At 40.3% G+C, this 27,963-nt stretch overlaps 1 protein-coding gene across 1 annotated transcript; it reads right to left on the bottom strand.

The window, feature by feature from the left end:
- Window positions 1-27,493, bottom strand: onecut2 (one cut homeobox 2). Its single transcript, XM_058617482.1, has 2 exons — window positions 25,832-27,493; window positions 1-295 (listed from the first exon to the last, which is right to left on the bottom strand). The coding sequence occupies exons 1-2, from the start codon at window positions 27,081-27,083 to the stop codon at window positions 6-8; spliced, it is 1,542 nt and encodes a 513-aa protein (XP_058473465.1). The 5' UTR covers window positions 27,084-27,493; the 3' UTR covers window positions 1-5.
- Between the last annotated feature and the right edge of the window lie 470 nt (window positions 27,494-27,963).

The raw sequence follows: 27,963 nt of genomic DNA, 5'->3' as shown, positions 1-27,963 counted from the left end.
CTTTATCACGCTTTGGTACAAGTGCTGGACGCAGAAGATTGGCCCCCGGGGCTCCCGCCGTCGTCTGTCCATTTGTCCAGGCTCCGACGTCGGGCGTTCATGAAGAAGTTGCTGACGGTGGTGAGTTCGAGGCCCAGCTGCTGTGAGATGGTGAGCTGCATCTCTTTGGACGGCCGCTTGTTCTCCTTGAAGATGGCCAGCAGGGTGCGTCGCTGCAGGTCGGTGAAGACCAGCCGCGACTTCTTTGGTGTGCTGTTGCGCTCCTTCGCCGTGTCTTGCTCCTTCCGTTTGCACGCTGCGAGAGGTGGAGGAGGAGGAGGAAGAAAAACAGACGTCAGTTACAGGTAAGAATGACTCATCTGGGTTTTTCAAACCTTTTAGACCAAGTAATGAGGAAATATTTAGCTTTTGAAGTAACAACAAAAAAGCTAGGGGCTGCAACAGCTCCTGGCACACAGGAACCTATTGTTTTCCTTCCCTGGCTTTTTAAAAGGTCAGGTCAAGGGCTCTGTAGCGCCCCCTAAGGTGAAAACTGAGTCAAATTGAGTTCCACAGAATTTCATGAAACTTGGTGGGAAGATGTTACAGCCCAAGATGAAGCCCAAGTCGGCCATTTAGGCGATTTGCATTTGTCGTACCAACATAAAAAAACACGTTAGTTTGTGCTAGTTAGTATTAAATATAATTATATATATATATTATATATTATATATATATATATATATATATATAAGTATTATTTTATTTATTTGTTTCATTTTCTACGCACGCCAGTCAAAATTCTGCAATCACATGTCCTGGTATCTACAGGAGAAGAGTATTTTTGATTTTCCTCCAGGTACCACCAGAGGAAGCTTGCGTACCACTGGTGGTGCCACAGTTTGAGAACCATGGTTTTTCTTTTTCTTTTGGCGTGTGCCTCTCCAGGGATTCACCACAGTAGATGATTATGCATATTTTGATTTGGCAGATTTTATATTGCTCACTCTGCTGCACCACATAATCCAAGGTTAATCCAAAACAATTTGGGTTAGATTAGATTATTATTTACTGAATCAAACATTTATTGTCCCAAGTCTTGTGCATTTAATAGTTACTCTAGTTTCTTTATTATCTTATACTTTATTAATCCCCTTAGGGAAATTATTATTTCTCTATTATTTTCTTGCATTTGACCCCTCCTAGAATTAGGAGCAGTGGGCTGCCACACTGAGTTGCGCCCGGGGGGCAATGGGGGTTGGGTACCTTGCTCAGGGGTACCCCCGCCCTTTTGACCTGGTGGGGACTTGAACCGGCGACCCTTATTGGCCACTGTTATATTGTATATATGTATGTTTCTATATAACAAAATTTGGAAAGTCACACCACATGTTTTTTACTAATTTCCAGAGATAAATGTGTCATTTGATCATCAGACAGTGGATCTGAGGCACAAGTCTCATTCCTACTTTAATTTATGAAGCACTTATTTTTTAAATTAGATTATTTCAATTATTCAACAGTTACATTTTATCAGATGGAGGTAAAAACATTTAAAATAAAAGTTGCCTGTATATCAGCCACAGGCTGCACTGATTTCTAAAGATCGTCATCGACCGCAGAAAAATCCATACGCGTCGGCCTCTGGTGTTCGTGTTGCTTGTTTTTTTTTTGAACTACAGGGAAATATTGGAGGGGAATTTTAACGGCGTCTCTCATATGAAACACAAACAAGGACACAAGGTTTACTTTCCGTCAAAAGTTCATCTTTCTCGCGTAGAGCGCGCGTGTGTGTGATTTTGTTTTCTCAACATAATCAGCTCCATCGCTGCTCATCGATCTTTAAACAATAACAACGCGTCTGTAATCACAGAGAATCCCTGAGTGTAATAACGTCGGACACGTCCAACACGTGTCTGTGTGTCCGTCTCTACAACAACAAGATCTCCTCCAAATGATTATGTTCCCCTCATAACACATTTTATTTACACGTCTGCGCGCAGCATAACCCCGCAATTAATGGGTTAATAGGTAAGTTTTTTTTAGGTTTAAATAACTCTAACCTACAATTTATCAATTAATTTACAAAAACAAAGTTTTACAAAAACAGTTTTTAGCTGAAGAAACAAAATGTAGACTCATCACAAGTGACCACAAAATTCAAACTGGTTAGTTCCGTGCTGGGTTTACGGATATAATTCCAAGAAACTACACATATAGATACAGATTGGATAAATAGGTGGCGCTGTTGAGCCTGTTTTTGTCTTAAACATGGACAAAAGCACTGTTATCTATAACACCACGTGTAAGTAAAGTGTCATTTATGATTTCTTTGACCATTTTTGGGCCAAAAAACAACAACAATCACAAAAACCACAACAACACCTCCTCTGATGTGTTTGTAGTTCAAACTCTGCCAGTGAAGAGGAGGAGGAGGAGGAGGAGGAGGAGGTGTGGGTGCATTTGATTTGATTACCTCTGTGAATTAAGTATGCACGAGTCAGAGTCTGATCAATACAAATTCACTGAAGGACTCAATTCAGTGACAAAACTATTATGTAAGGGGAAACTGTCCTCGCTGCGAACACACGCGCACACACACACACACACACCTCCCCTCCTGTCTCCTCTCTCCTGTGTAAAAAATACAAATAAGAGCCATGTCTCTTATTTTGAAATTCCACTCAATCACTGGGGAGGATTTGATGCAAAACAGATCATCAAACATAAAACTACTAATTGGCTTCATTTAGGTTTTAAGGGAAAATAACCTTTTTTCTCGCTGAGTTTCTCCTGCGTCATCGTTTTTAGCTCACAGCTGCTCCACTGCTGCCTCGTGTGGTCACTTTGTGTCACTGAGGTGAATCAGAATGAAGGATTTTTAAACGCCAAAGTCACACAAATAACACATTGAAACATACGGATCAACGACTCCTGTGTGCTGTGATGTTAAAATGGCTGATTTTCTCTATGGAGTTTGGTGCAGAGGAGAGTGAGAAACTTAAGTTTCAGCTGAGCCTTTTGTTAAGTGGCCCTAAAATACTGTAATCTAAAAAGAACCTTAAAACTGTAGATACATTTTTTTTCTTTTCTTTAAATCAAACAAAAGCAGAAATAAAGTAAAGATAAATGACTCAAATACACATATAAATACATATATATATATATACAGTATATATATGTATATAAATGTCCTGGTTGTTTAAGAATTGATTCTCCTCTGTCTGTTCTCTCACTGATGTGTTATTGAAGTGAATATTAATCCTCCACATGCTCAGGAGGTGGCACTATTGATCTGTGAATATGAACACTGGGCCACACAGCGTGTGTGTGTGTGTGAGTGTGCGTGTGCGTGCGTGTGCGTGCGTGCATGTGTGTGAGAGAGCGAGACAAACAATCCTTTGAATCATCTGCACCAGCAGCAGAGAATAATAAAAAAAATGAAAATCAGCCTCCTCTTTTATGCTACAATAAAATAATACAATTCCACTTTATATAATGTAGTATAATTATAATAAATAATAAGCTTCAGTATGCAAGATCAGTGGAGAAATTAAAATAAAATACTAGTTAAAATACTAAGGTTTCTCACCGTACTAAGATCCTCCCACCAGACCAGCACGCACAGATTTATAATCTGAGAGTCTCCGCCCCTTTTTGACACTTGTTTTATTGCGTTTATCAACCCGACGTTTAGACTCATATACATCTCTTATGAATGTATACTCTTATATACATATACATAGATATACAGTATATATAGATATATATAAAACACAAAGTTGTACGTGGGATGAGTAGCCTGTTACATGTGGTACAGTCTAAAAAAATCTCGCCTACTGCACCTTTAAAGGTGACACAAACAAAATAAATGTCCCAGTTCTTTTTCCTCTGTTTGTTCCACAGTTAAATCCTGGACTCTGGACTTCAATATTTACCTCTTTGGCTCTTTGTGATGAAACCTGATGAAAGCTGTGGGCGGAGTCAGTATCTGACTTTTTTTTTGAGTCACCTATAGATAGATTTTACGCATTTACATTTACATCTCATCATCTTTATGCAGAAGTATAAACTTATATGTTCCTATTACACACAACTTCATTTATACACTTTACTTTAATCCTGTCACCAAATATTTACGTATTTACAGTATTTTATTTAAAGTTCTTCACAAGAACACGTCTGGATTTTCCATCACCGTCCTGGATGAAACTGCTGCTCTTCATCCTTATAGTTATTTAAAATTATTGTATTTTGTATAATTCTTTTAAACTGATTTATGTTTTTATGTAAATGCTTTAATTCATCTGTTAGACTGTTTAAATTCAAATTATATCTAACCTTGTCTCTTTGAAAACAGCGTCTTTATTTTATTTGGAAGTAAATAATTTCTTACTTTTGAATAATTCTTTGTGCTGTTTTAAGCTGAATCAGATCCGGAAATGTTTCATTTGTGTTTGTCTCCAGTAGTTTTTATTTCCTATTTCCTTCCTTCCTTTTTGTTTTTTGAAATTAGTTTGCTTTTAAAGCGGGTTTTCCTAGTTTTTTTTGTTTTATTAGTTTTAGTGTTACCAGGTTAAAAAAGGTGATCATTTTAGGCGATAACTATAATTTTGTCTCAAATACAACCTTTGAAAAACTGCCAGCAGAAAACAAATCAATACACACAAGCACATTTTCACTACAGTTTTAGTTTAGTTTCAGTTAGGTATTGTTAGATTGGATTAGATTTTATTTTTATTTCAGTTAATAAAAATGTGTTCCCACTTTTAGTTTTCCTTATTTCGTTCGTTTTCGTGAATTATATTATCTCCTTGGTGGTCTCTGTGTACTGCGTTATTTATTAATGTGATTGCCCTTTTCTGCATTATATATTTATGTATATATTAACGCGTATAATGTATACAGTGCTTTGTGATATGAGAATATGCCTCGGTTTGTGCTCCTCTATTACACTGTGTTTCTTGATATGCTGATGATGTGATGATGATGCAGGAACGTCGACTGAAAACAGTGACGGAGGAAAAACAACGCGCTCTCTCTCTCTCCGTGTTTTTCCTGCTGCTGATCTCGTTTGCAGTTAGAGACGTGTCCAACAGCGAGGGACGCACAGAGGGAGCTGATGAAAGACACAGGGAGCTGTGGCGTTATTGATCCCATTGATTGCGAGACGTACCTTTACAGAAACGGCCGTCCCTCCCCCCCTATCTCTCCTCTCCTCTCCTCACACTGGTAAAACCCCCGCCTCCCTTTTGAATAATACAATTGCGTGTTTGATCCTCACTGTAACCCCGACTGGAGAGAAAACGGCCTGATTGAATCACTGGGCCGTGCTCCGGCTCGTTGTGATCACTGCCTTTTACTCACTGATGTGCCTGCACTTTTCTTTTCCTTAAAAACAAAACAAAAAAACACCTTGTCTGGAGTGAAGCTGCTGCTGAGCTGCTTTTCATTAAGTCACAGTTAACAGAAAACATGGAGGAGAGAGCGAACATTTAAAACCTATTTACAACATAGGCTACAGTCGATTTAGTCCTTTAGTTTTTTGTAATATACTGCAAATCTGGTAAAAAAAATAAAAAAATAAAAAAAGAGGTGTATGTGGTTACAGGGACACCACAAGAATCTGACAATCTGTTACATCTGTTTTTTTCAACAGGAAACTGAAATTCATCCCATCTTTTAAACCTCTCACTTCCACGCACCAAAGCCCATAGAGAAAATCATCGATTTTTACATCACAGGCCACAGGAGTCGTCAATCCACTCCTACCTCCATCGGTAAGTTCCAATGTGTCATTTGAAGAATTCGGCATTTGAAAACATGCAGATTTACCTTTAGCGACACAAACTGACCACACAGGGCAGCAGTAGACTGGCAGCTCCTGTGTCCCCGTGAGCTTAAAACGCTGATTTTCTCTATGGACTTTGGTGCTGAAACTGCTATTTCCTACATGACCTGAATGCAGCATTAGGGCACACATTCTATCATAACATAATAACAAGCTAATATTAGCAGTCAGATGCTTGACTTCACAACAACAAAGCCTGTGTCTAAATACTGAATTAATTGAAATAAATATGGACAAATCCACCCGGTTAAACACCTTCATCTCTACTAGACTTTTGTGGACCCCCCCCCCCCCCCCCCCACAACAGTTAACCAAGCACAAGAGCATTCATTTCAAAAACACAATCAGCCGGCTGACCTGGCGGTCAAGTCGTCCAATATGGTGAACGAGAGGCATTCCGGCGTGAAATCTGTCCTCTATTCACTCAGGTGGAGGGTTAAGTCAAGTGCCCGAGTCTCAATAGCTGGTAACACTCACTGCAAACACATCGACGTATTATACGCAGGCTTTAAGAGAGTCGAGGCCCAGGGAACGTCAAGAGAAACGACGGGGGAATGTTTTATCGGAGCAGCCATCGCTTTATGAAAAGAAGTTAGACGAAGACGGCAGCAATGCAACAGTATGGATGCAAACTACTGTTAAAAAACACAATAACAAACTTTTTCATTTAATAATTTATCTTTTTATCCTGCTAATAGGAGGACATTTTAACATCTGTCTAGGGACTACAGATGAAAAATAGCCTATTGACTAATTCTGGCACATTTATAGCAATTACATTATTTTATTAATGTGCATTTCCGTCAAATAAACCAATAAATACAATGAAATAAAATAAAACAGTTTTACGTTGACTGTTGTGAGTTAAATGCACATATATTTTTTGGGGGGGCTTAAAATATTCAAATGAATTCACATTATCAATGAAATATATCAAGTTTGAGATGACGACAGGCAATATCTACTCAAGCTGCCATGCTAACCAGCTAGCTTGTAATGTCGCTTTTTACCTCAAGAGGCAATGTTGAGTCACTATAGCATCTGCCCTCAGGTATCACAATTTATCACTTGACAGTTACAGTTTAACTAGTTCACCAGATTTTTAACATTTGGTGTCCCTCAAGGTTCTATTGTAGGCCCCATTCAATGATACCAAAAAATAATATTGATCCATTTAAGCATTCAATGTTGTGTTTACTCATAGGCTGTTGTAGAGGAATAAAGTTTAAAGTTTGAAGACAGGAAGTGAGTGAGCCAACGAGCACTGGTTTCATTTTACAGACAGACAGACAGAGAGAGAGAGAGAGAGAGCGGGGGAGAAAGAGGAGATGAGCAGAGTCATTACAGACTGTTTTCACCCTCACCACAAAGATATATCATGGCCTGGTAACTTGGCCATGACAGCCTCTGTCTCCACAGGGCTACACATGCGTCCTGTTGCTATTAGACGACGTGATATTATGTAACACTAAGCGTCTCAGGAAAAATGACGTAACATTCCCTTTTTCTTGAAAGACGAAACTAAATTTTTTAAAATAAAAGCCCTTTCACAACATCACAGCTAGCATCACATCTGGCGGATATTCCTCTGGCTTCTGTTAGCTTCACAGCACGGCAAACACATGAGCATTCGTGACATTTTTGCTGACGTTTTCAAGAGTGAGGTAGCCTGTTGATGTTAATTTTTGGTGGACGCTACGTTAAAAACGTGTAAGGTTAACACATGTTACAGCGTCTGTAAATAGGATTTGTTTTTCTACGACGGCGTAGCGTGCGTTCAAGTGATAAAGTCGTGAGAACTCTGATAATAGCGATGCTAGTTAGTGTGCGGTAGTTAAGACAAATTATACAATTCTGAACATGATGCGGCCATTTTTGAAAATGTCTTTGGAGTGCTGAGCTTTCGGAAACTTTCCACTTAACGATTTCATAAATGTGACATTAGCGAGGCATTTGAAGCCACCATTTGCATTTCTGTCCGAATACTGAGAGTGGTTCCTGAACTAAGAAAGCGGGAGGGAGGTTTCCTTGTCTTAGTTTCCTCTTTTGTCATTTTTTTTTGTTCCTGTGTCAATGTAAATGTTGAGAGACGTTAAAAGAGACGAGCAAAGTTTTGGGGATCGATAACGGCAAATATAAATCCTCCGATGTGTCACGACTTCACACAGCGACACGGACGATCTTCATTTGGTAAAAAGACGTGCGGCACAAAGAGCCGTTGGAGAACTCTGCGTCTCTTTATTCTCCCTCATTTCTCTCTGTCTCACAATTTCTTTGTGCCACATTTTGAATCTCACTGTTTTCTCCCCTCCGTCTTTAATCATCTGCTCCTTTTCTTCTCCTCCCTTTGTCGCTCCTCTCCACAGTTTCTCTTCTCAACACGGTCTTTTTCATCATCCGTCTTTTGTCTCTTCCGCGTTTTTTCTTTGTCTCTTCCTTCTCCTCCACTTCCTTCCTTCCTGTCTCCTTCCCTCTGCCTCTCCTTCATCTTCCATCTCCTCCTACCTTTCCGTCTCTCTCCTCCCTGCCTCTTCCTCCATTCCTTCTGTCTGTTTCTGTTTTTTTTTTATTACACCATTACCACTTAAGCCTTGGTATCCATTACACAGAGGGCATATAAGTGCAGGGTAAGTAGTAAAGTCACCCTTTAACGTACATTTCACTGTTTGCATGTGGCGCCACATTTGGTTTGCAGTCATGAGTCGGCCGGACTGAGCGACGTTTGGATTCAGCCGCTCATCAGACGCGATGTCTGTCCACGTGAGTGTCACACACTATTTTAAGGAGCGATGTATGTGAGAAACGTATCATCAGAGATTAAAATACTGTTTTTGCACATGACATTGGCAAATACATTCACAAAATAGACGTTATTTTAAGGTTAAAATCTTACATTATGTCGCCTTAAAATATAGACGGTTGAAAAGGGAGAGCTGCGGAGAACTTCAGGTTCTCCAAGGTCCATTAACACTCTCTTGTCTTTATGTTCATTTTGTCAACAGATATTTAAACGGATATGAACTTTTCATGTTCTGTTATTGTCATCTCTGTTAAATGTTGACATTTTAGACTTTTTCTTTGCTAAATGTTGGAGATTAACGCATGTTTTCAGGGATTTCTCAAGTCTTTTTAACTTTTTATCTACAGTTCAGCATTGTTCGCTTTGATTCTAGTGACGACACTCTCTGACCAATCGGTGGCCGACAGTCTGTTGACGTCACATTTTAGGCTCAGCTCGCCTGGAACCTCGTCAGAGCAGGTACTAAAAAAACACCAGGTACCAGGTACTATCACTGATGGAAAAACAGAAATAGCAAGTGCCATTAGTGTTCAGCCGTGCTGGAACTTACTGGAAGAAGAAGAAGAAGAAGTTGAGAAATGATTGACTTTTCCTAGCAGTAGCTCGAGCACAGGCCCTTTAAATCATGTGACGCAAACATTCCAGCACACACGGGTGTCAGCCTGTCAAATCATGTTTACACTCAAACAGAACATCGTCCATTCACAGACAAGACCGTTCTCTTGAGTTTTTTTGTCAGACACTGACTCACCATAGCTTTAGCAACATTAGCAACTCAGAAACTGCCCTGCTAGCTTAGGAAACGCTCACCAGAGTTTATATTTTTTACGGTCACGTCCTGTTGTGTTTTTTTGTCGAGATATTTTACTAGTAAAGAGAAACAAACGTCTTTTTCCTAGTGCCACTGCTTTTTGCTGCTAACGCTAACCAGCTAATCACCAGCATTTACACACAAAAACACCACAAACACGCATAAGGTAAAATATTGTTTAACCCTGAGAACACAGAGCATTTAGGCTGCTTTATTTTCCCCTTACTATGTTCAAATATACAGTTTATACAGATGCTATAAGAATATAGAGAGTCTTATATCCTTTTTTATTTTCACCACAACCTCTAGGCCAGAGGTGTCAAACTCAAATGACCTGGGGGCCAATGAGCATCTAGTCTGGTCAAGTGGGGGCCGACATAGAGGAAAAAAGTGGAAAAAACAACTATTTAGTAGCCAGTGGGCAATATGAGATATTCGTTATGATATTAGACAGAATTGCAAAGTAAAAGTGCTTGTTTTGTTTTTGTTTTGAATTATTCATAATAAAAACATTTTTATGATGCACAAAAACGGAGAATATAATTGAAAATGTAGCAAATAATGACGAGGATAATTGTGATTAAAACAGCTTGAATACATGTATTTTTATGTTGAGTGTAATACATTTAATAAAGCAATGATTACAACTGAATTTCTTATTACTATTATAAAAATATTGCCGGCAAATACATTTAGTCTTATATTCTGTCTCTATTCCATCACCTTGCACAGTGGTGGGCGGGCTGCATGTAATCAATTGGAGGGCCACATGTGGCCCCCGAGCCACCAGTTTCACACATGTGCCCTAGGCAATCTGATAACACACCTGAGCGAAAAATTAACCAAAAATGTTTAAAATTGGATTTGTGATTTAAGTCACAGTTTTAAAGTCTATTTTGTGACTTATGGACAGCTATTGCTACTTTATATCATTACTAAAAATATATAAATATAAAATGAATCATAACTTTGACTCAACAACATGTAAGAAGACTATAGAACAACACATTTTTAAAAGTCTAACATGGGTGCACCTGCGCCACAGATCTGTGCCACGCCGCGTGAGCGCTAAGATGTTTTCCTGGCAACGGTGACAACAACACTCCTGGAAGATTAGCTCAACTTCCTGGAAGGAATACTGCTTTACTACAGTGTATCTTATAGTATATTATAGAGTATACTACAGTACTACAGTATTATGTGTACATACACACACACACACAGGGCGGAGATGTTGCAGCATGGCAGACACAGTTGATGCATCACATCTCAGCACTTAAACTCACACACACACACACACACACACACACACAGCATCGTAGCACTTAGCAATCAGCAGTTCACTGTGTGTGTGTGTGTGTGTGTGTGTGTGTGTGTGGTCGTGCTTAATGCACCACGATGCTTCCCTTCTTCCGTTTGAGAAGATAACTGGAAATGGAACAACACACACACGCACACACACACACACACACAGTAGTAACTGAGTACATGAATGAGTCCATCAAAATATTTCTCTTTTATCTTGGACATCATTGGTGTGTGTGTGTGTGTTTATCCTTTTATTGATTTTTCTCCCCATAATTAACCAATTTTCATGTGATATTTTCATTTTTTGTCATGTTTGGGACAGAAGTTTGAAATCATACTTATAAAATGCAAAATACGACATTAAAATTAACCCAAAAAAAGAACCAAATAGGATAAAACCAAGCAGCTTAAAGCAGTTATGTGTCCTCAGCTCGTGGGTCAGCCTGTTTCCACGGAAGTTTCCACAAAGTTTCCACTGAAGTTTCCACTGAAGTTTCCACTGAAGTTTCCACTGAAACCATGCGCTTATGTTGTTTGTTGTTTTTTAAAGATCTCCACTTCTCAAAAATGTGATTACGCAGCAGAATATTAATAATCTCTTTCACCCTCAGAGCCAGAGCCAGATTATGTGACACCAGCGGTCAAATGAAGTGTTAGAAATGAATGAAAGGGTTAACCGCTCACTGTCAATTCTACAAAATGGAGGTCGTCTACGTGTGGACTCAGGGTGATGGAGAAATCTGTGTCTGTGAGGAACAAAGAGACACACACACACACACACAGTGTCACTGACTCAGTGTGTGTGTGTGTGTGAAAGAGAGAGAGAGATGGTTTATCTGTGTATAATCTGTATGTCCACAAGGTCTGTGATGACATCACCGGACAAAGGTCTCTCTCTCTCTCCCTCTCTCTCTCTGTCTGTCTGCTGACACACACACACACACACACACACAAACTGTAATGTATCTCCACTTGTTTACCAGGAGAAAATGGCTGACCAATCGCAGCCTCTGGAGGCCCAGTGATGTCATCGAGCTGATGAAGAAATGGCCTCGGAGGAGTTTGATGTCATCTACCTCTCTCTCTCACACACACACACACACACGTCTCCTTGTATACCATTCTATATTCAAATATAAACAACAACAACAACACAAACATGAAGCCACTAACAAAGCCTCTCACCTCTCCACACACGCTGCCTCTCACTTTAACCGCGTCCTCGAAGCCGTGACATTTGACCTGTTTGTCCCGCGACCTCTAAAATTCAATTTAGAGCGAGCGTGTCTTGTGAGGACTTGACACAAAAGAAGAAGACCTTTAGAATCGACGATGCATTCACATCCTGATTATTTCTTTATCAGCCACAGCTCGACTGTCAGCTCCAGTGAAACTTTCATACGTAAAAATCCTTGTTCTTTATGTTCTGACGTTGTTTTTCCATTCATAGAACTTTGTGAAAACGAAGCAAACAAACTGCTGAGGAGAGAATCTACTTCAGTCCAAGTGACCAGAACGGTCATGTGACTTTATCAGGCGTGGTCATACTAAACTAAACTTAGTTGAATACTATGCCAAAACGTCATATTTTCATCAGGCAAAACTGTTTTCTTTTTCCTTTCTACTAACTATTCAATCTTTACTGTTCCCCGTGTCTTAGAACTGCTCTTGTTTTCTCTTTGACTCTTGTTTTTCAGAATAAAAGGCACTGAATTCTACGTGACTGAAAACAAACATATTTTAGAATTCTTCCACAGGGCTGAATATAAATTCTGGGGGGCCCAGTTTTGGTCCACAAGCCTCAATTTGCTCACCATCGTTCATACTGAGTAAGACAAGAGTCTATGTGCACGCAATTTGACATTATTTTGATGTTTTATCGGCAGTGATTTCTCACCAGGAGTTCACACTCGTTTGTGATGGAGAAACTTGCGTCTGGACGTCTGTGGACACACGGATATGAAGTAACTCTTCATATGTGTGGACTCAGATGAACTCTGGAAAAACAGTTAGTTATATGGATGTGACTAAGTCTTGTTTTGCAGAGCACCTTCTAATGCGTGGCTTTTGTCACTTTTCAAACAGCAGTAACCACGACGACGGGACACACAGGCGAGTGCGCTGATTTCATCTTCTTTCTACTTTATTCTACCGTCTGAAGTGAACGATGTAAAAGTGTAACCATGGTTCTTCTGTACCTTCAAACTCCACAACAGTTACAGCTATCGCTAACATACATCCCGCTAACATACAGCTAACATACAGCCCGCTAACATACAGCTAACATACAGCCCGCTAACATACAGCTAACATACAGCCCGCTAACATACAGCTAACATACAGCCCGCTAACATACAGCTAACATACAGCCCGCTAACATACAGCTAACATACAGCTAACATACAGCCCGCTAACATACAGCCCGCTAACATACAGCTAACATACAGCCCGTGGTATTGGCAGAAACGGACTATAAAACCTTTACATGTGTGTGTATGAGTGAATAATCGTGTTCATTGAAAATGCTTTGAGTTTTCATGGCCTTTGGTCTACATTATATGAGAGGGCCATGCGTTAATGAGAAAAAAGGCATCCTTTTTGGTATGAGAAGGCCACCGTAGTTCCCTGACATGCTTGAAAGGAGTCCTTCTTTGTTACAATCCGCAGTTTCATCATCAGATGTCACTAATTCTCACACACTGGACCTTTAAGATTCTAGTTTAAAACTGTATTTTCTCTGCGATGCTAGAAAGTAAGTTTAAGTTTAAAGGGGATTGTTTACGGTCACGTGACATGACGTTTTCACGTAGGATTTAAATCAGAGTTAGAAGTCGGTAAAAGTCTCCGCAGAGAAAGTTTGAAACTCTGACACAGAGTCAACATCACTGACCTTTAACCTGGTGAATGTTGACAGTGAGGAGAAGTCAGAGGGAAGCTTTGTTTGGACATCAAACACACACACACACTAATAGATGATGAGTTAACTAGCCTCTCCGTACCTTTCCTCTTATCAGCGACGTGTTTTTTTTGCCCGGCTCTGTCTCACCAACAGAGAACAAACACAGGCAGAAAGATAATTCTCCCCTGATCAATAGCTTCTATTGTAATAGGTGATTGATCCAAAAAAAAGGAAGCTGTGCGGCTATAAACGGACATAAAGCGCTCACCGCTGACACCAGACATGAAGACAGAAGGTGTGTCCTCATACTTTTGGTCAAAGAATGTCCCATTTCTTTCTTTCTTTCTTTCCTCTCCTTATCTTTAGTCTTGCCTGCGACGTGGTGTCCCTGCCCCCTCTGTCCTGCTAAACCTGTCTCCATTAAAGCGCTGTAATATCTACAATTGGATCCCATCCATCCAATATGAAACATAATCCAATCACAGACAGATTCAGCTTAATAAATCCAGTTACGGGGTTCCAATCAAATAGAAGGAGGATTCCCTTCAAACCCATCTGTGTCTGATACACATCAATCTGGCCGCTCTCGGAGCTTTTAGCGCCAAACCTGCGGCAGGTGGAGCGCAGCGTTGTGCAGTTGTATTAGAGTCACATGATAAAATCTACACTAGCTTAAGTCTATGATATCGTAAGAATATGTGTCTCACATATGTCACTACAAACTGAAATTCCTGTCCCTACGTAAACCGCTCCGTCTCCCGCACCAAAGTCCATTGAGAAAATCGCGATTTTTTTGGCCCGTGCGGACACAGGAGCTGCTGCCTCTGTTTGGTACGTTTGCGTCACTGAGAAAACCTGAACAAAGGAGTTCAAACGTCGAACAACACAATTTAAGTCACCGATGGAGGCAGCGGTGAATCGACGTGTCCTGATATCTGTGACGTAAATCACGGCTGATTTTCTCTCTGGACTTTGGTGCGGGCGATGGAGCGGGTTTACGTAGGGACACAAACTTCCGTTTCCAGAGGGAGAAGGCTGTCATACGGTGAAATAAGCAGTGGACGTATTATTGGGATATTGTAGACTTAAGGTGGTGTGGATTTTATCATGCGACTCTTTTGTTAATTGGCTAAAATCTGGTGATTTACATGTTGAGAGACAATATGTCATACAACTACGGTTAAATAAATCTTAAACTATCCCTTTCATTAAGCCAGTTTTCAAGATTATATGTTGCAGTTGTACATTTTTGCAAACCAAAATGTGAGCTTATGACCCTATTTATTTTACAAACATTTTTTTTACCATAAATAAGAAAATGTGGTTAAGTTTAGGCACAAAAAGACAAAAAAAAAACATCATTGCTTTTCCTCATAACAACAACATAACAAACACACCAGAATAATCATCACTACGCCACTAAAATCTCAAATACTGAAGAATACACTTTGTGTGTGAGTGAAACAGCTGTGGGATAAACGTCCAAACAAAAACAGAAGTGGAAAAGGCCGCGCGCTGACAGACAGCAGCTTCAGCAGCAACTGACACCACAACACCAGAGGAAATATAAATACCAGCACATAAACAACAATCAATAACGTCTATAAAGACTCTTTTCATCTTGTTACAAGAAACCGACGTTTTTATTGGACGCCGACGTCCATCGCAAGTCTCCAGGCAACAGCGCACTAACGTCTTTCACTTACCAAGCTATTGATCTGCATCTATTTTTATTATTGGTATTATTTGTTAATATTATTCAGGACCTCGGCTCCTTCCCCTCCCCCGTCTCTCTCTCTCGCTCTCTCCTCCTGACAGCTTTCTCTCTCCCCCTCTCCCCCTCTCCCCCCTGCCTCCCCCTCCTCCATCTCTTCCAGGAACAGGTCTGGATCAGGTTCCTGCAGATCAATGGAGATCTGGGTCTGCACCGTTTACGTTATCATTGCCAGTATTAATGCTCTTTTAATCTGCTCGGGATTACAGCCATCGATCCACATCATCCCTCCGCACACACACACACACACACACACACACAGCTGCTGATTCACACGCCAACACACTGACACTCACAAACACAAAACCAAAATAAGAGAGAGCAGGAAAAGTACTTTTAACTTTACATAGATGAATCTCGTTAGTTAAAGTTTACCTATGTCCTCCACAGTATCTCACTGTTAGAAAGTCTTTTCCATCTGGGAAAATTAAGCTTTTGTGTCTGTTTGTGAACCTCTCGCTCTCCCGCACCAAACTCCAGAGAGAAAATCTGCGTTTTTAGCCCACAGTGACGCAGGAGTTGCTGCTCGTCCGCTCACCTAATCTGGACCATTTGTGTCACTGAAGTCAATCTCAACAAATCCTTTCAAACGCAGAACAGAAGTCACACAATAACACATTTAAAGCAGTGGATCAACAACTCACTGTGTCACTGTGTTGTAAAATCACTGATTTTCTCTATGGGGTTTGGTGTGGGATAGTCAGTGGTTTACTAAGACTGCCTAACAGCGAGAGACAGCGGAAAACATGTTCTTAAGTTATTGCAGAATTATTGTGATGAGTCTTTTATTAAGTGACTAAAATCAGTGTTGTTCTTGTTTTCACTGAGACGGCGCGTAAACAGCACAGTCAGCTCTGTGTCAGTAAACGTCAGGAAAACCCTGAAGTATCACGTTAAATAAAAGAATAAGTGTAATTGATTTTAATTTATTAGTTTGTCCTTCTCTAATCCTGTATTTTAGCCAGTTAATTATTTTCCTTTTTTTTCTAACACTGTTTTTAAATGCTGGCTGTGTCGTCTGTTGTCGTATATAACACCTCTGGACAGACTTATTTCAGCCGTGCGGTGACACCAATTCTAATTAACTGGGGGGGAGTGAGGAAGGAAAGACAGAGGACTGATGGGTAGAGATGTCCATGGGCCTGGTCTATTTAAGGGTGCTCTATGTGCCTCATATAAACATCTGTAAATCAATCCTACATAATGTTTGGGATACACTGTAAATAATTGATCAGCCAGTGCTCGCCCACTCCGGCTAAAACACAAGTAAGATCCACATTTTATTTTCCACATCGCTTTCAGATACATACTACGTTTGTGCAGGTTTACACTATTGATTGGACCTTTAAGACAGAACTGGACGTCGCCTCGTGTTGTTTTCAACATCATCCCGACAGACATTTCACAAACAGTCCAACTTGACTACACAGATGGTCAAAGGAAAAAATAAGAAGAAAGATAGATAGATAGATAGATAGTGTGAATAGATAGATAGATAGATAGATAGATAGATAGATATTAAGCTAGCTATAGATAGATAGATAGATAGATAGATAGATAGATAGATAGATAGTGTGAATAGATAGATAGATATTAAGCTAGCTATAGATAGATAGATAGATAGATAGATATTAAGCTAGCTATAGATAGATAGATAGTGTGAATAGATAGATAGTGTGAATAGATACATAGATTGATAGATAGATAGATAGATAGATAGATAGATAGAAGCTAGCTATAGATAGATAGATAGATAGTGTGAATAAACAGATAGATACATAGATAGATAGATAGATAGATAGATCGATAGATATAGATATAGATATAGATATATATATATAGATAGATAGATAGAAGCAATGTCTGAAGGTAAATGTATCTAGTGTTTAATCTCAACACCACAGTTCAGAAACAAACAGAGTGATTCAGAGCTGTGTCCACGCTGCTGCATGTGTTTGTTTGTGTGTTGTGATGCAGAGCTTCGGCTGATTGTTCACCACCTCCATTAGCTCAAAGTCCAGGTGCCACATTCGATTTGACCGCCGTAATAAAGCGGCGACAGCACTATTTTCTCCTCTCAAGCCAAAGCCGGCCGTTCTGCCCGGGCAGTGCTTCCACTGCTCCAACAACGCCGCGACACCGTAATCGCTGCAGACAGACTTAACACAGAAATCACTACACTATGCCTCTGATATTCTTATTGGGTGCTACAGTGAAGGTTGTGGAGACTCTGTGGTTCACAGGTTTGATCATTTCTGCCACGGTGGAAGCATCAAGGAGAGAGCGAGCGACAAAGGTCAGGGAAGAAGCTGCTTCTTCTCTAACTCCACACACACCGTCTGCTTTTTAAGACTTGTGGTCCAGCACGTTGTTCCACCACAGCAGCCCGATAACACTCTCTGTCAAATCTTCTCACGCTGACACACAAACAAACATCAAAAGTCTCCGCTCAGCAGTCTGAAATCCATTAATACAGATCAATAGCAGCCTGTGAATATGCAGCAGGTCAGAGCCGAAACCCTGAAAACGGACACAAACTGTATTCCCACAGTCTGACACACACACACACACACTCACACACACTCACACACACACACACGCACAGAGTAACTGCTGGTAATCGGTGTCATAAAGCAGAGCCCTGCTCATTAATAATGTACTATATGTCTGCTTGCAGCAGGATGCGTAAAATGGAAAATATTTAGGCTCGTCATTCAGATTTTCAGAACTATTTGACTCTAAGTGGACGTTAAAGGAAACAAAGAACCGATCCCCACCAACACACATCTGTTGCTGTCAAAACACTGTCCAAAACACCCTCGTACAGTCAGCCTTCAGCTACATTCAAATGGACATACGAGGTATCTGTGCATTCCCCCAACAAGAAATGTGTACACAGATCAAATAAAAAGTCTACAACATCTCAAAAACATGTCGACTGCTTTATCGTATCATTTAACGGCCTTTTTTCCTTACATAACCCGCTAACTCCCCCGCACCAAACTCCGGAGAGAAAACGAGTGATTTTACATGACTTACAAACAGGTGCTGTAGATCGGTTCAAATATGTCATTGTGTGACGTCAGTGTTTGGATTTACTGAGATGGCACAAACTTACCAAACGAGGCAGCAGTGAACCTGCAGCTGCTGTGTCCCTGTGAGGTAAAAACACTGGAGTTTGGTGTGGGAGCACAAGTGAAGCAAACTGACTCACTTTCCTGTTTAACAGTGACTTTAAGTGGTAAAATCTTTGTTAGCACGTTATAGCATAAGTGGGCTAGTTTAGATGTTTTTTTATCGTACGGAGCTCTGTTCACACACTTCAAAAACCCGGAACATGTTGTCACTTGAACAGCTTTACCTTTAACTTTGAGTCATTTAAATAAAGAGAGGAGCTGAAAGCAGCACGTTGACATCCACCATGTTTGTTTACGTGTGAACTGTTCCATGCTAACACTGATTTAACCGTCGTTCTTTTTTCATCCATAATTCACCTGCAGCCGCAGCCAGGCAGCAACCTCCAACCAAACAATGGACTCCCTCTCTCCCTCTCTCTCCCTCTCTCTCCCTCTCTGCCCCCTTTCCTCCATTTTGCCTGGTTAACCCGACTGCGAGGTGAAAAAGAAGTGAAGCGAGCAGACCGAGGCGGGTCACGCCGAGATTCCCATCAATAATTCATCGGGCCGCTGCTGCCTCTGCTCTTGTGTTCAATTCCCTCGACAATCACATAATACCTCCCCCCCAAAAGAGAGAGGCAGAGAGAGAGGGAGAGGGGGAGAGAGATTGCGAGGCAAAGAAACAGATTGATTTCAAAACACAGAAAAAAAAAGCTCCGTCCAGATGTTGAGACCATTTGTTGTCATCGCGATGATTACGCTCGGTGACGCTTATTTAAATTAAGGCGACCGAACGTTTGTGGACACGTGAGCGCTCACACCAGAGTGTGATGGATGAGACGCTGGAACTCGTATCACCGGCTTGTTCCTCGAGGCGCAGACTCACTTCATCTGATGTTGTTGTTTTTCTGAGGCTTCAGCTGCACGAGCTTCAGCGCCGCCAACGTGACAGTGACGTGGTGAAACATTGTTGTTTGCATTTGGACGGGACTGAAGTCCCCGCCTCGACTACTGGATCTGTGCTTGATTAGTCATGCTGAAATAAGAAAATGGGACAAATGCTAACTGGCTAGTTGATTGTTATTGTGAATGCTGAGTCAGCATTTACACAATTGTTTTCTTTGTTTGTTCTTTACACGATAACTCTTCTTACTAGTGTTGTCTTTTCTGGTCACTAACTCCTCCCACTTTTGTCAGCTGATTTCAACCACTGGCGCATCAAAACATTTGCGGTTATTGCAGCCACAACCTTTTAGTCAAAGAACCAGACGATTGTTAGCGTTCACACAACTGTTTTCCTTTCTTTACAGTTTACACCACAATTCTTGGTTCTTACGTTCCCTTTTTTTTCACTAACTCCTCCCACTTTTCCTCAGCTCATTCAAACCACTTGTGGATCAAAACGTTAACGGTTGTCGCAGCTGCAGCGTTTTAGCCTAGCGGTTGTCAGTGTGAATGCTGAGTCAGCGTTTCATCTCTTCTGTTGTTTACACTATAATTCTTGGTTCTTATGTTCCCTTTTTTTAGTGACTAACTCCTCCCACTTTCCTCAGCTCATTCAAACCACTTGTGGATCAAAACGTTTACGGTTGTCGCAGCTGCAGCGTTTTAGCCTAGCGGTTGTTAGCGTTTCATCTCTTCTGTTGTTTACACTATAATTCTTGGTTCTCCTCCCACTTTCCTCAGCTCATTCAAACCACCCGTGGATCAAACGTTTACGGTCCTTGCAGCGCTTAGTTCATCTGTTCTTTTTTGGTCGCAAAGTTTGGATAAATATGTAGAGATTAAAAGGCAGCAGCATTGTTTATGTGTTTTTTATTCACATTTTCTGCCAGTGGTCGAAATGCACAATTTCTATCTCAGTTTCAAATTATGAACAAATGAATTAATGTCACTTTGCTTCTGTGAAAAATACATTTTTCACAGAGCTGCTACGTAGCTACGTGATGATTACTGCTCAACGTGTTATAATAAATAAGTGTGATTTTTGTTTTAAATAAAATATTGACATAATTAATGAGTTAATGTTTAAGTACATAGGCACTGATTTCTCTCTCTCTCTCTCTTGTTAAGATCGTGATTTTGGCACCGACAACGACATTTCTGGAATCCAAAAGCACAAAATCATGATCAAGTTAAATCGGTAATAATTTGATAAGTTATTTGAAAAGTGTAGTTTCTAGTGTAGAATCTTTTGTTGAATAAATCAATAAAAGTGATTTTCTTTTTTGCTCCAGAAAGAAGAGAAATGTGAAAAAGAGTTAATGAAACGAATAAGGAACACAATTATGGGATTCACCGCATCAATACTATTAACTGTGTACAATAATCCATGTGCTGTAATTCTCTATAATTACACTCAGGTATAAACCCTGTGGGTTTGACAGCAAAATCATATTTTATTAGAGTTTAATTCACTTCCGCAGTTTTTTTCTACACTGACACGTTCTATTTAATATGTACTCATAGTTATAGTTGTGTGATATTTAACATTTTGTCTTATTTTTCTATCCCTGCGTCTTATTTTGTTTATGAAACTAAATTATTATTCTTATTGCTATTTTCACTCTTACAGACAGTAAATGCAGAGACATTGAGACAAAGAGCAGAAATAATCTGCTCTCTCTCGGCTCATCTCGAGGTCGAGGGAATATTTGCTCCATCTATTGTCTGAGTGTTGCAGCTCTGACCTTTGACCTCAGCTCTATTGGTTTGCCTGTGGCGTTGTTGATTGAGGAGCGGAGGCTCGCTCTGCTTCGACACTCATCTTTAAAAACAAAAATAAAGAACTAAAATGACAAGAGAGATGGAACAATTACCTGCAGCGTCAGATTAAATAAAATGACCCACAATCCTAGTGTTTTCTCAAGACTCGACAATAACCTCATATCTGCATCTGCTCGACGATATTTTCTATGATATTTAATCACAAATATCCTGAGCAGGTGAATCTGTGCTGATTTGGGGCTAAAGTGACACAGACGGTGTGGCTTCGTCCTCCTCAGTGCGATCGTGTTCCAGCGCTGCTTTTATCTGTCTCTGTTCAGTCTGCACTTCCTGCTTACGTCTGCACTGAGCCGTCACCGAACAAAAGGCACAAAAAATAATATAACAGTTTGTCTTTCAGGTCATTTTGGTGTTTGTTTACGTCGCTCTGTGCATTTATCAGACAGAAAATTCAAATTAAAGCTCATTATTGAGTTATGACCTCAATTTTTTCACGTTTTTAAACACATTTCACATTATTTGACTCATTCAAATAAATATTATGTACAGAACTGAACTGAAAAAAAGGGAACATTTTATTTGTACGTGTACATTATGAACGGATGACTCGCGGGCAACAGCGATTAAATCAGGCGACATCATCTTCTGTGCATTAAAGTATAATCACATCTACGCTGAGCATAATTCTCTCTACATTTATTAGATTTATTGATGTAAATGTGTCCTGACGTGATAAATGTCTCTGTGCTGGATCTGGATCTTTGACCGACGTCACCGGATCAACCACAGAACCAGTCATTAACGCAACACTGGTATTTTTATATTAGCATATGTGAACAACTCCTGTTACGATTATCCTGTGATTAATGATATTAATGCATTATTTGTTTTAAAAAAAAAAAGCATTAATTATGTTTCCTCCGGTCTATAGACTACATTTGTTTTGTAATGTCATATTTTGTAAAAAATATATAAAAGAAAATCTTACAGACACTTAAGTAACAAACAATGTTAGACACTTCAGTTACGTTATAAAAAATTGCTTTTGTTTAAAAAGAAATGCTACAAAAGGTTATAGTTTTACAAAAACTTGTCATTTACTTTACTTTTTGCGAGTAAAACATTTTTTACGTAGCGCGTGACGATATGGTATGTTGGTCGATATATGAACAAAATGATAAGTAAAACTTTTTGACTATAAAGTTGTCAAACAGTGACTCAGCGTCTCGACTCGAGTGATGACACCGACTTAATTAAAATCACCACGAGCAACTTATTGCAAGTTCATTTTTACGAATACGAACAAAACAAAGATGAATTAATAAAAACTTTTGGCTATAAAGTTTGCAAACAGTGACTTGACAGAATGATGACACTGACTTAATTATTTACTTTCAAGATAGAAACTACTTCGCATATAAGTGAGAATTTAATAAAAGTTATTGCGAAAAAACTTATTGTGCGACAAAAACAACCGTTCTGTGTTGCAAAAAAGTTGCGATCGATCAATTGAGGACCTGAGGTTTGAAACGTTCGTCAACATCTCGTCAAACACGAGCAGCAGATTCACAGATTCTGTTCATGATGACATTCACACACGCACAGTAGGGGGCGCACAGATCACACGAACACTCCAGCAGCTCCGCCCCCTCCCCTGCCTCCTCCCCCCTCCCTCCTCTGTATCATTAACCTCTGATGATCAAAGGACAACCTTTAACATCCCGCAGAGATAATCCACTCATCACATTTCAAATATCAACACTTTTAAACACGTGACTGTGTTTCCTGACGACCACACATGATTCACTGAACTAAAATGACTAAATGAAATAAACAAAACCACTAAAACCACAGAATTTTCAGCCTCTAAAAACCAAATTACATTTAACTCCTTCTTCTTCAAAAACAACGTAAACAAACAGAATGAGCGTGGTCCATATTTAAAAGAAAATCTGAATAAAAACAGGTTTTATGTGAAATAATAAATACATTTAATGTTAAAAATTAGTCTGTTTTATATATTTTGTGAATGTTTTGTTCACTGAACTTTAGAAAAACAAACACAGAAACTAAATTACACTCTAACATGTATCTGTTTTATAAGAGATCCAGTAAAAATGAACTGACTCCTTTTTCTTCTTTATACACTTTTCTACTTATTGTTTCTTCATTAACTGGAGATCAATAATGTTTTTATATAAAAAAAGAGATTTTTCACTATTTTACACAATCACACTCAGTTTTATGGATATTTTTGGACTGACAGTTAAAAATTAACACGTTAAATAAAATTTACGTATACAATCTACTCTCATATTATTTTATTTAGACACTTTTATACATGTCTGTGGGTTTACTGCTGACAGTTTAATGACACACAACTTTAAAATATAAGTGTCTATAATATAGGATATATATATATAAGAATATTTATGAATATATCATAAAACCGTGAACATGTGTTTAAAAATCACAAAGTGATCATAGTCACTGAAACTGAAATGAGCAAATGACTTACGTCATTTCCTGTGAATGTTCTATTAATTATCTGTTTGTTTGTTTTTTATATAAGATGAATAAATAATTTAAAATTGTCCTTTTTAAAACTTTCTCCACTTGTAGTTTTTCTCCTTTTCATCTAAAACACTGAATAATTATAGTTTTTCTATTCACATTTTCACTGTATCTACATTAGATAAACTGTATATTTACAATTATACAATTTGGAAACTGGATAAAGAAACAAAAGGGAAAGACTGGGAAAGTGACACAAAACGTGTTTTTAAAGCTACTTTTAAAAACACATGAAACTAAATTTTCCTCCTCCACAAAAGAACAAAACCTAATAAAAACAACTCTTCATCAAACTAAAATCACGGCTTCTGATTCACTAAATGATATCATTATCTACAACAAAGTATAAACTATATAAATATAAACTGTCTCCTCTCAACAGAATCTTAAGTTTCAAAAATCCCAGAAACATGAAGGAAATAATTATTATCATGAAATATCACTCATAGTCAAATCTGTCAAATTATGGAGTAATTATTAAGTAACGTTATTAAATAAGTTGGAACAGAATGTGACGTTTGATGTGTTTGAAAAAGTGATGATTTAAATGAAGTTTGTACTAAATTATGTCCTGCTTTTCTTGCTCATTTATTAACCACATATATATTACAATTGAATTTTCTTAACAATAATAACAACATAATAAACGTATATAAAACTGCATAAATAAAGTGTTTAAACAGAGAAACCTTTACTTTTCAACATCAAAATTTCACGTTATATTCAAATGATATTAATTTGATTTTAAATTTGATTGTTTTTGTTAGTAATTTATTATTAATAATAATAATAATAATAATAATAATAATAATAAAACAGTAAGTAGTTTTTTGTAAATAATTTAATTGTATTGACTAAACAGCTGTTTGCCAGATAATTATGGCTTTACCGACTGTTTTAACGTTTTTTGTCCAAATCAGTCAAAACTAAGGTTTCTCTGTTAATTTCTCACCATTTGATATTCCTTTATTTATGTTATTATGGGATTATTTGTATCTTTTATTTACATATACTGATATTTGTTCATTTTATATACACAAATGCCTGTTTTTATGACATCTAAACAAAAATATATACCACAATTTTCATTTTCCTTAGAGACAAATACATCAGATTATTAATCTGCAGGTTTAAAAATATAACACATATGATTTTATATGAGTGTAAATTCACTGGATGTGTTAAATATTTCACAATAATCCCAGAAAACTGCATTTATTTTGTTATGTTTTTTAGACTCTTTTCACTGATTCTGTGTCTGCAGACAAAAGAAGGATCACAAACCAGGTCCCTCACTAGAGGGGGCACCAGACCCACCGTGCAGCCCCTCGCTCACTCGCTCACTCACTCACTCACTGTGTGCTTAAAGCCGTAAAAACCAGAATAAATCAGCAGCCTGCTCAAAGAAACACATGTAATCCACTGATAAATCACAATAATCAACGGTATTTTTGCATTAAATGCACAAATTCAAACTCTTTTCTTTCCTTTTTTCCCATTATTTTTTAAATAAAACATTGATATGAGAATTTAAACCTGAGCCACAAAAGCATAACATGTGTCTTTATTTACTTAAATCTGTTAAAATGTATTAAAATACGAGATTGAATTAGCAAATGTAAATAAACAGAGGGAGAGAGGAGTGAGTGAGTGTTGGAGGGAAATCCCATGACCTTGTCATTTCATATCGATCTCTTGTTGTTATTGATCAGTGATGGTCATCATCATCATCATCATCATCATCATAACCACTGTGAGGATTCTGCGTGGAAACTGTCACGAGCAGGACAAAACACGCAAAGAAAGCGAAAACTAAATTTAAATACAATTTAATTTAAGATAATAATAAAGATGTTTTCAGTCGATTTTGAGCAAAAATAAATGTAAAAAAAAGATTTTCTTGATAATTAATAATTATAATGTGTGTATTTGTGTGTGTGTTTACAGCAGGTGGAAGTTTACTCCGCTCTTTTCTTTTCTTTTCTTTTTTACCTGCCAGTCTGAGTGCCGACATCCTCTGGAACTCGGGCTCCTGCAGCCACTTCCACATCCTCCTGAAGGTCTCGCGGCCGGACTTTAGTTTACTCCACGGTTTGGGGTTCCTCAGCAGGTCGGACAGCGTCCCCTGCGAGCGGCACAGCACCCGCTGGGCGAAGATGGCCTGCGGGATGCTGTACCTCTTCAGCTCCGCCGTGATCCGCTGCGCCACCTCCTTGGTGTTGATCTCCTCCAGCTGCCCCGCGCCGTTGGCCCCCTGCGGCCCCGACGAGGAGGAGGGTGGTCTTTCCCGGTTGGAGGTCAACACCGGCCCGTGCGATGGAGACTGGAGATGGGAGTGCGGGTGGTGACCCGCCGTGGAGGCGCCCGGGTGTCCCGGGTGGTGCATGCCGTTCAGGTGCGGCATCATGCCCGCCGCGGGGCCACCGAGGCCCCGGTGCTGGTGGTGGTCTCCTCTGGCCAGCATGGAGGCAGTGTGGTGCGCGTCGAAGTTGAGCATCTTGTCGTGGCCCCCGTGCGTCGCCGTGCCGTAGTTGTGGAGCCCCTGCTGGGTGTTGTGTATGGAGCCCAGGCCGTTGCCCAGCACCGGGGACAGACTCTGACCCATCCCGGACATGTGGTCCTTGTGGTAGGGGCTGTAGAGGTTGTTCATGCCCGGCAGCACCCGCTCGTCCCGCATCAGCGTGAAGCTCCCGCTCACGTTCCCGGAGAGCCGCTGGTGGTGGTGGTGGTGGTGATGGTGGTGGTGGAACTTGTCGGACACGGTGGAGATGGGCGGCAGCGGCTGCAGCGGCGTCAGGGTGGTGTAGGTGCCGCTCATCCCCATCCCGGGAGAGGAGGTGTCGCACGGGACACTCATGGCGTGGTGCAGCGGCAGCGACAGCTCGGGCCGGTACTCCCCGCTGCCCTCCAGGATCGTGGCCATACCGGACACCATGGCGGAGCGGGAGGAGGCGGCGGCGGCAGCCGCCAGGTCCTGGTGTATCCGCAGGGTGGCTGCCGCCGCCGCCGCTGCCGCCGCCCCGTGTCCCCCTCCTCCTCCTCCCCCTCCACCTCCCCCCAGTGAGCTCCCTCGGACATGGTGCGGGCTGTGGCCGCTCATCAGCTCCGCGTCAGGGGCCACGGAGCTGACCGCCACCCCGCCATGCAGGCTGCCAATGCCGTCCATTGTCATGTCCGGGTTCATGGCGTAAGCGTCCAGGTCCTTGGCCAGACATCGATAGGCGTTAGTGTAGGCAGTCTTCATTCATCTGTCCTCTCAGTCCATCAGGTAAGGAATCGTCTCTCCGTCTCCTTTCTTCTCGCCGATGCTCCGGGATGGGTCAGTGTCCGCGTCCCCGCTCTTCCCCTTCTCTCCCTCGGATGTGTCCTCCTCCTCCTCCTCGTCGTCCCCCCCGCGGTCTCTCCAGCTCCGTGTCTTTGTGTCTCTCCCACCGGTGCGCGCACATTAAAATTTTAAAAAAGAAAACGAAAGAAAAAACATAAAAAGAAAAAAAACAAAACAAAAAACAGTTTTTATGTGGATGTTGCGGGCCTGTGCGGTGGCTCCCCCATATCCAGCCCTCTCCTCCTCCTGCGCTGCTCTGCTCCTCAGTGTGGAGCTGTCCACGGTCCCCACACTCACCGCTCAACCCACCCTGCTGCTCCTGCTGCTGCTGCTGGGGCAGGAGGAGGCGACATCCTCATGACTGATAACAGCAGCGGCCAATCAGAGACGTGACATGGATGTGGAGGGCGGGGCGAAAGCACCGAGCTGCCAATCACTGTGTTTGATGGACGCAGAGGTGAAAACAGTGAAGCTGCTGCTGTGAGTGACTTTTAAATAATTTCTGTTCAGACAGAATCAATAGAAAAGACCAGATTTGTAACCATAATCAAGAAAAATGACATGAATAACTAATACAACACCAGTATTAATCATCAACATAACATGACACACATGTCATGTTATGTACATGTTATCACACTGTTATGTGACACACAACCTGGACATAACATACTGTAACATACGATAACATGATATACTGTAAGATACTATAACGTGACATACTGTAACATACGATAACATGACATACTGTAACATGATATACTGTAACATACGATAACATGACATACTGTTACAAACT

This window comes from Solea solea, chromosome 19 (assembly GCF_958295425.1).
Source record: "Solea solea chromosome 19, fSolSol10.1, whole genome shotgun sequence".
Classification (NCBI taxonomy): domain Eukaryota; kingdom Metazoa; phylum Chordata; class Actinopteri; order Pleuronectiformes; family Soleidae; genus Solea; species Solea solea.
The sequence above is the reverse complement of the archived record's forward strand: the minus strand, read 5'-3'. Positions and strand labels throughout refer to the sequence as shown.

Bases quoted from the DNA above. Each gene is read 5' to 3' on its own strand.
- onecut2 (XM_058617482.1), bottom strand. From the start codon at position 27,083: ATGAAGACTGCCTACACTAACGCCTATCGATGTCTGGCCAAGGACCTG. The intron at 296-25,831 runs GTAAAAAAGAAA...CACCTCTCGCAG, and splicing joins GTCGGCACTCAGACTGGCAG to CGTGCAAACGGAAGGAGCAA.